Here is a 10,014-nt window from a genome sequence, read left to right as displayed (position 1 = left end):
ACATTAACATGAGGGAGGGAGGTTACAGGGATAGTTACAGTTTAACAGACAGCTGAGAGGGTTCCTCTTGTGACACATGAAGTGGGTAAACAGTTAGCCAAAAAATGGAAGATGCCCAGGTGTAACAAGATGAAGCAGAGGGAAATAATGTGGAAAAACTCTTTCTTCTGGGGGCAGCAGATACAGAACAGGATTAGGTCCACATGTGAACAATTTATTTGTAACATGACACTAGCCTGTCTGTACACAATATTTAGAGTAGTTATTAGGGAACTAATGAGGAACTAACTATTAATGGTCGGTTTGGGAGTAGAGGAGTTCATCATTAGTTAATTGCTAAACAAGTGTGGGAACTAATGACAAACTATTAGTTTAGTTAATGGTCAGTTATTAACTATTGTAAAGTGTTACCAATGTATTTGACATTTGAGTTCTGAGATTATTCTTGGAATTCTGGGTTTAAAGTCAGAATTGAGAGAACAACATCATCAGCATTCTAAAATTAAAGTCAGAATTCTGATTACAATGTCCGAATTCTGAGGGAAAAGTCATAATTTAAACTGAGAATAAAGTCCAAACTCATAAAGGCAAGGTGAGCTCATTAGTAGTGATTGTGGCCAGCTGAGGTGCAAAGTGGGACAGAGGTCAGACGTGTGTGTGTGTGTGTGTGTGTGTGTGTGTGTGTGTGTGTGTGTGTGTGTGTGTGTGTGTGTGTGTGTGTGTGTGTGTGTGTGAGTGAGTGCGTGCGTGCGTGCGTGCGTGCGTGCGTGCGTGTGTGAGTGAGAGTCTAGATCTTCTGTGGAACTGCAGGACGGAGTCCAGAACAAATGTCACTAGGGCCATTAAAGTAGGCTATATCTTACGCCTCTCAGTTCACTCATTGTTTAGAGCTGGCCTGTTTGGCTGCACGTAAATGTGTTGTTGGCAGCTAATACTATTAGCAGTGAATGGTGTTGGGTGTATGTTAAGTGTTGGGAACACTCTGTATAGTTGTGTTTGGATTCTTTATACTTGCAGTGATAGCCACATGCTGTACATAGCTGGGGGATTAGCCTATTGATAATTGATTGTTGTACTGTTCCCTCTGTTACAGAAACCACACACTCACCAGTGTTACCACACACACACACACACACACACACACACACACACACACACACACACACACACACACACACACACACACACACACACACATATTGAATTATTTTTTGTACCACACACATGCTACACACACACACACACACACACACACACACACACACACACACACACACACACACACACACACACACACCGTGTTTCATCCTTCATCCTTGTAACCATCATCGTCATCACCAAAATAAATTGTTAAATGGCTCTTGGATCCTTGCATTTTAATCTATGAAATGTATGAAAAACTGTATGCTGAATGGAATAAGGATTATTCCATTCAGCATAGAGTTTTCCCCCCGCACATAACGGTTTGCTGACACACATACTGACAATGGCGACATATCGCACAAGTTCCTTCCTGGCCACATATTGCACAAGCCACATTTTCCACATATTCCATAAGATGGCATATTGCACATATTTCAGTTTAAAGTCAGAATACTCTCTCTCTCTCTCTCTCTCTCTCTCTCTCTCTCTCTCTCTCTCATATTGCTCTAATCCTCTTCCGTAGATCGTTGTGTATAGAGGCTCTGATCTGATGAAATCAAAGACGGAAACATCTGATATTCAAGTCAAGTCAGACTGAAACTGTGAGCTGGAGTGGCTGAGGCATTGAGGCAAGTCAAGGGCAAAATGTCAAACCTGGGAAGTTCCTGCCCCACCAGCAGTGTGATTTAGATCAAACCTAAAGGGATGATTCTCGTTACTGATTGGTCCAAAGCTGCCCGCATCACTCGTGGGGGAAGACATGTTTCACTTGTTCTCTATCCCTATCTATACGAGAAGGAGCCTCCTTATTTTGTTTATCTCTTATCTGTCCTAATTTGCTTTCTTATCTCACTGCCATTGTCCTGGTTATTGTGCATTTTACAGTTTGTCCCGACCATTTATCCCCCCCCTCATTATAAGTTTTTCTTTTCTTGTTGAGGGTCTAAGGTTGGTGGTGCCAGCAGGTAGGCCAGGCCCATTATGTCCATTCCTGCTTGCTTATTCTCAGGTTCAATCGCAGCATTGGTGGACACATGTAGGCTAGACCTTATGTTTTTTATGTTTTAATATCTGTTTATCTAGGCTATGTATTAATTACTGATTTGTTTGTTTGTTTGTTTGTTGGGCGGGGTAAATCCAAACCATAGGTGAGTTATGGGCTAAGTTAATGCCAATTATCTGGTGGATCAATTAGTTAGCCTACAGAACTAGCATAGTGTGTGTGTGTGTGTGTGTGTGTGTGTGTGTGTGTGTGTGTGTGTGTGTGTGCGTGCGTGCGTGCGCGCGTGCGCGCGTGCACACGTGGCTGGGAGAGGGTGTCTCTCAACTGTGGCATTGTTAAAATAAATGTGTACAAACCATGACACGGGCAAAGCTGCGCCTGTATTTCTGTTACGACGGTGACGGTCTCTCCTCCTCCGCTCCCAAAAGCAAAAAGTTAATGTCAGAAGTGACCTGAACGGCCGAGCCAGCGGCCCAATGTTCAACGGGCTCAGCCAATAGCAGTTTCTCATTTACAAGATTCTCAACATTTGTGGCCAATCAACATGGCGAATTCTCCTCCTTTCAACATTTTCAACATTTGTGGCCAATCAACATGGCGAATTCATCCCCCCTTCAACATTTTCAACATTTGTGGCCAATCAACATGGCGAATCCAGCCTCCCCCAGCCCAGCGCCTCGGCCATCCTGACATAAAGGCAATAGGGAAACATTAGGTTTTATTCATAAACCACGAATACATTATTTAGTTGTGCAGTAGATCAGTGAAGGAGAAGGAGAAGAAAAAGACGACGACGACGACGAAGAAGAACACCAACAATTTGTGGCGGAGCAACCGCAACAGTAGCCCGGTTTTCACAGCTCTCTTGCGTCCTCTGCTGGTGTAGCTCGTAAATCCAGACGACAGTGATGGCGCGGTACTTGAACCAAAACAGTCTGTGGTCAAAACCAAAATAAAAACATGAATGCGTTCAAAACTGGCACCTAACGTTAATACTAATACTAAAAGAATATTACGTACACATTACAAACGTCCATCCAGGTTATTTTGGCTATTCTTCTTGTGGCTCCTTGATATTATGGAAAGGATTGACAATCACTCAATTATAGGCAGAAATGTGTCAATCAGACTGCAACATCCACTCGTCTCTTTTCTTCTCAAATGTATCAATCTGACCCCCCCCCCCCAACACACACACTAAAATAAATTTATTTCTGGATACATTTACAAATCATATTCTTAAAATTGGTGAAATAATGTTACCATGGCGTCAAATCTCCATCTTTCGCCACGAAATAGGAAGTGGTTTGTAAATCCACTGGACGGTGGTCACATGATCTACATGCCAATATTCAGTTGTAGTCATAGCTTATGTGGCAACAGGAATCAATCAATCAATTAATTTTATAGGCCTGATTTTGCTGTGAGGTCACATTGCAATTGAAACAATTTCCCAAGAGCATGCCTTTGGTGAGAGCGGCAAGGAAAAATACCCCTTTATGGAGAAGAAACCTTGAGCAGAAGGGTTATATTATTGTGCATTTTTGTTTTGTTAAAATAAATAAATAAAATGAAGAGAAGAGAATAGAATAGAAAGCCTTTATTGTCATTGTACAGAATTACACAGAATACATTAAAATTAGGACCGCTCCTGATCAGTGTGTTAAAATAAAACAAGCTCAGCAAAACAAACATGTTCTAAAATAATAAGTAAAATACATAAATACAATGTAATTTTACCGTATAATATGTGTAGCCTACTTATTGCACTAGAATAACTGTAATTATTGCACTAGTATGAATTAATTATGCACTAGAGACTAGAACGTAATTTCGCTACGTTATTACCGACAGGTCGCGTCCCACCAAGGGTGCGAGTAGTTTTAACATTGCTGCGGGCAGTCAATAACACATACATCACGGAAGCGGGCGGAAATGGTCACAAATCCGGTGGAAGAGGGATTAGAAAACGGTCATGTGCAGTCTACTCTGCAGCTACACCTGAAACACAACACTTATGACTGCGGACCTGAGACTTCCAACTAAATCTTTTCCCACAAACACAGCAACTGTACAGTTTCTCTCCTGTGTGGAGTCTCATGTGTTTATTCAGATTTCCCTTTAAATTAAATATTTTACCGCAGGCCACGCAGCTGAAGGGTTTCTCTCCTGTATGAATTCTCATGTGTCTCTTGAAGTCTCCTTTATCACCAAAACTTTTTGCACAGTCTGAACAACTAAATGGTTTCTCCCCTGTGTGGATTCTCCTGTGTTTATTCAAGTCTCCTTTAATACGAAAACTTTTACCACAGTCTGGGCAACTATATGGTTTCTCTCCTGTGTGGACTCTCATGTGTCTCTTCAAGTTTCCTTTATCACGAAATCTTTTACCACAATCTGAGCAACTACAGAGTCTATCCCCAGTATAAGATCTCTTATGACTTATGAAGACATTGCTTCTCATTGAGTCTAAACCTGACTGAGGTTCTGTAGTCTCTGTCCAATCATCATCACTGTCTTGAGTGAATGGGAACTCTGTGATATCAGCTTCATCCGGCCGTTGAAGCTGCTCTCCCTCCTGTCTGGTCCAGAGTTCCTCTTTAATGTGTGGGGACTCTGGGTCCTCCTGGTCCAGACTGGGGCACCAGTCCTGCTGCTTAAGGGGAATGTATTCTTTAGAGACCAACAGCTGCTGGATGTCTGGAGGCAAGGCTGAAATGCACACCAACAGAGTGAGCATAAAAAAAATATATATATATATATATATATATATATATATATATATATATATATATATATATATATATATATATATATATATATATATATATATATATATATATATATATATACACACATTTATTTATTTATTAGTCAATATCAAGCAGCGACGACGACATGCTTTGAGAGGAGAGAGCATGGAGAGTTGGACCACGCAGACTTGCGGATGGCGGCGTTGGATTCGGGGTGAAAAAATACTTATAGTCCTTTATAGGCATCGCGATCTGACCTTCCGTTTCCCAGAAAATGTAAACTTTTCTCTGATTGGATAATTTGAGGTTGGCGCCAATTTTTATCCAATCAGAGAAAAGTTGACATTTTCTGGGAAACGGAAGGTCGGATCGTGATGCCTATAAAGGACTATATGTATTTTTTCACCCTGAATTGAAAGATACGTCTGCCCTGCATGCAGGACTACAGGAGAGAGATATAGAGGACAGCGGGGGGTAGGGGGTTTCAAGTCACTGACCAAACACTCTATTTCAGTGATTGCTGTCAGAATATAGAGCCATTTAACACTTATTTTAACACAAAAACATGGCTGAATGTACCTTTAAGTTTGTCGGTGCAATTTGCGTCCTGGTTATCTGTTACAGATAACAGGACACGACCAGACAGGCGACCACAAAGGTTGGCCATATCTGTATTGATAACCAATACAGATATGGCCAGCCTTTGTGGTCGCCTGTCTGGTCGTCACTCCGCCACAGTATCATTGCCTACATGTTAATTTGTCTATTTTTATCGATGTAGAACTGCTCAGGTCGCAAAAATCACAAAAATGTACGTTGATCCGAAAAAATATGTGCCGCAATTTCCCTCAGCAGAATTTTGCAGTTGATATGCACGGTTGCCTTGACTGGATATAAGTGTGAAAAATTGTATTGATGTGCAAATGAATCGCACTAAATAAATAAATAACTAAATAAATGAATAAATAAATAAGGACCTTCATTAGCACTGTGCCAAACTACACGGATGTCTGCTGTTCTACTCACTGTATTTATTTTCTCCGTCGGCTGCTGGTGTCATCTGCTGGGCTGAAGTGCCAGCCACAGATGGGTCTCCCTCCCTATTGTGGGTCAGGCAAAGGAACGAATGCTCAGTCTGGTCCTGATCTTGACTTTGCGCACCGTTAGAGTTGTACGTGAACTTCATGATGTTGGCCTCCTCCGGCCCTTGAAGCTGCTCTCCCTCCTGACTGGTCCAGAGTTCCTCCTGTTCCTCTTTAATGTGTGGAGGCTCTGGGTCCTCCTGGTCCAGACTGGGGGTCCAGTCCTCCTGTTCATGGGGAAGCTCTTCTTCTCTGACTGACAGCTGCTTGTTGAAAACGTCTAGAGGGAGAAGAAAAACAAAAATAAAAAGTATCCAATTTGACATTCAATGTAAAATACAGATCCTGACTTTCACACAGTAACGGTGTGATGTTTGTGACATTCACACTTTGTGGTATCTCCCTCTGCTTTGTCCTCCCACACTTCACTGGCTTTTAGCGGTGAAGCAGAACAGACTGAACTGCACTTGACTCAGATCAGGTGATGGTTTGCACAGGGAAGAGTGTGCATTGTATTTACCAAAACCTCCAATCACAAAACCAAGCTATTCACCAACGGTCCAATGGCTGGTCAGAAAATCAAGCCTCTTTGCACCTGCTGTTAACGCATATAATGTAAATTCTCTATAAAGCTCATTATTTCCTCCGGGTGATTGTTATTTGTAGGTGAGGCCATGCAAAGCAAGATTATGTCCAAAGTGTCACTAACAATTTACAAAACCAAATACAACAAATTATGTATGAATGAGAGATGCATGAGATGAAAGGAGACGTGAAGACAGGGCCAGGAGAGTGGGAGGGTTGTCACACTTTTAGATGTTTTATTACAGAAAGTCTCTGAAACCCATGACTAAAATAGTCATACATTGTTGTCATATTACTTATGCTTGGAATTCTAATGAAAATAAATTACAGGGGAATGGCTTATGATCAACCGCTTATATGGATCAAAAAGCTTGGTACAGAATCATTATACAGATGTTGTTGCCTGTTTGAATAATTCGCTTATAGTAATCAGGAGTCCACTGGCGCTTACAGCAGTCATTTTGGGTCTTCTTATACATACAGGAGAACAACTCCTTCTCCAACTCCATAAAACATTGGCTATTGAACAATCAAACATGCATTCATACTCTGGGATAGCATTTCTCATTGTTTGTCATTGTTTGTCTGCTTTGTACAGCATGCGGTTTTGTCTGTGCTTTTACTGTAGACCCGGGGCTGCATAATTGTGCTTATATGCTTTTGTTTGTTTTATGTGCTCATGTGCTGCTGTTGCTCTGGCATGTATTATATACAATATGCTAATGTACTCTTGCATGTTCTTTTTTATATGTGCTCATGCATGTTCTTTTTATATGCTATCAACCTGCTTGTGCTTTTCTTCTTTTATATGCTTTTGTCTACTTATATCGATCTGTATCTTCTGTACTATTGCATGTGTTTGTTAATGTTTTACAACATCAACCTGCCAGGGACTGCAGATGAAAATTAGCCTGTATGGCTAAATCTGGCACATTTACATGATGGACTCATGTGCTCATGTTAATTAATGTGCATTGTCCCTTTTCTTAAATAAATAAACAACCACCAAACAATGGGATTTTTTTTTAAACTACAGTAATTCTCTATTTTTTACTTACAAACTGCCAAAAATGAGCCAATCAGATGCAGTAGCGATACCCAGTGCACATTAGGCTTGGGCGGTATTATGGTATACACCCACGCTGTACACACAGGCTCTGACTAGCGCACTTTCACCATGCACCTCTACTCTACACTCTTACACAGGCATCCAGTCACCAGTACATATTCCACTCAGACATGTTCCTATAGGACCGCAATGGAAACAAGCTGCCAGCTTTATTGTGTTCATCCTTTTGATAATGGTGGGCCTATGTATGTACAGTATGTGTGACAGGTATATGTGTTAATTGTCAATAAAGTCTTCAATCAATCAATCAATCAATCAAAACCGCCACAAACAAACTGGACTAAAGGAGAAAATGCTCTGTAGTTCACCAGACCACTCAGGACAGACCGTTAAGCAAGAGTTGCACCATGTGTTTGCTTAAACGTGTGTTTTCACACCTTTGATTTGAGTGATACCTCTGAGGTTGGATCTCAGACATTATCTCACATCATTAGCAAAGGTGTGACATTGTGTTTCCTTTGGTAGAGAGACACACAACACAGCCAAAGAAGCTTTCATTGCGTGTGTTTTCATATTGCATTGCAATAGCCTGATCGTGTACTAACTAGTCATCAATGCTGATACTGTATGCTAATTCCTTAGATAGGCCTAATAGCTTAGCCCCATTTGTGACCAAAGTCTCATCGGCAAATGAATGGCTCCGGGACTTGGTCACAAATGGGGCTAGATTTGGAGTTGCAAAAATGACTTATGTCATGTGTGACTTATTTGATTCATCCTTTATTTAACCAGGCGAGTCCCATTGAGATTTCCATCTCTTTTACAAGGGAGCCCTGGCCAAAAAAGCAGCAAACAGAAGTTACAACAATACAACACAAAACCACAAATTACAATTACAAGGAATGCAAATATACAAATTACACAGTGTACAATCTCAAGTAAAACAGCTACAAACTTCAGTTTTTGACTGACTGCAGCAGACTTTTAAACCCATCCAGAGGGATGATGCGATCTAGTTTGCATCTTTCTGGAGCTGATTCCAGGACCAAGGAGCATAATAATAACTAAAAGCAGACTTCCCAAATTCTGTGGAAGCACGAGGAACATTGAAAAGTACTCAATTCGGAGAGCGCAAGTTAAGAACTAGTAATGCGATTGAAAATGTGATTTAAGTAGCCAGGGAGTCGCCCTATGATGGCTTTGTAAATAAAAGAATATGCCAATGAAGCCATAATACGATGAGATAAATTATGTCAGACCTGCCCTTTCACACAACTGACAATGATGAGTGCGTGATTTAGCTTCTCTGTTAAATACAATTAAATAATTCACTCCAGTCAGTGCCCTATTTTGGGATCAGAAAGGGGTGGCTAATTTGAAGCTATGTAACGTTATTATTCTATACATAACATGGCAATGAGCGTTTACGTTTTACAAACCTGTTGTCGGCGGGACCTGCGGTTTGAGCACAGCGCACAGTAGTGCGTGCTGGCGAGCGATCACCTCCTGGGACAGGGCGGCTTCCTGCTCGTACCTCGCGATCGTCTTCTCGAAAACACCTAGAATCTCCTCTGCCGCCGCGTGCAGCCGCTGGTTCACGAACACCCTCAGCTTTTGCACGCCAGCCATTTCCAGCTCTGAATAAAGAGCAAAAACAGAGAGCCTAGTGGCGGAGAAATGACCCACTAGCGTAACGAGCTGTTTACTTCCGCCGGAGTACGTTTGTGGTGACACTTCCCGTTTGGGCCTTCGGCCTTCAAAGTAAAAGTGTAAGTGCATAATAAAAGGTGTACATAACAGTTCTACGAAAACGATTACATCAGATGATTAGCATAAAAGACTAGGCTATTTATTTTGTAATTGTCCAGGTATTGTGCCTTTTTTCCTTGTGTGTGTGAATTGCAAAGTAACGTTTTTGTCGTTAACGCCTTTAATCTGAAATGAAAGGACAAAATAATTATTGCAGAAACTATGCCAATGATAAAATGTAGAGAACAGATACACTGATTCTAGAATTGCTTGTACTTTTCGCATCTCCCATGTTAACATCTTGTTATTTTCCCCAAAATGTTGTAAATCAGTTTTAAATAATAATAATAATAATAATAATAATAATAATAATAATAATAATAATAATAACAACAACAACAACAACAACAACAACAACAACAACAAGAACTATTATTATTATTATTATTATTATTATTATTATTATTATTATTATTATTATTATTATTATTATTATCATCATCAATTTATACATTACTAAATCACTTCCACTGGTTCTGCAGCAGCAGCTTCTCCATAAAAGTCAGATAAAATGTTTTGAAGAAAAATGTAGCAAAATTATACAAAATGCCAAATAAAAGCTTTTATTGG

The 10,014-nt window shown here is 40.5% G+C and overlaps 1 protein-coding gene across 1 annotated transcript; it reads right to left on the bottom strand.

The window, feature by feature from the left end:
• Window positions 1-3,731: 3,731 nt before the first annotated feature.
• LOC310792507 (uncharacterized protein) lies at window positions 3,732-9,264 on the bottom strand (the record flags this gene model as incomplete). Its single annotated transcript, XM_083654182.1, has 3 exons — window positions 3,732-4,858; window positions 5,926-6,261; window positions 9,075-9,264. The coding sequence occupies 3 exons, from the start codon at window positions 9,262-9,264 to the stop codon at window positions 4,131-4,133; spliced, it is 1,254 nt and encodes a 417-aa protein (XP_083510308.1). The 3' UTR covers window positions 3,732-4,130.
• Window positions 9,265-10,014: the final 750 nt, after the last annotated feature.

This window comes from Poromitra crassiceps (genome assembly GCF_964638095.1).
Source record: "Poromitra crassiceps genome assembly, chromosome: 18".
NCBI classification, from domain to species: Eukaryota; Metazoa; Chordata; class Actinopteri; order Beryciformes; family Melamphaidae; genus Poromitra; species Poromitra crassiceps.
The sequence above is the reverse complement of the archived record's forward strand: the minus strand, read 5'-3'. Positions and strand labels throughout refer to the sequence as shown.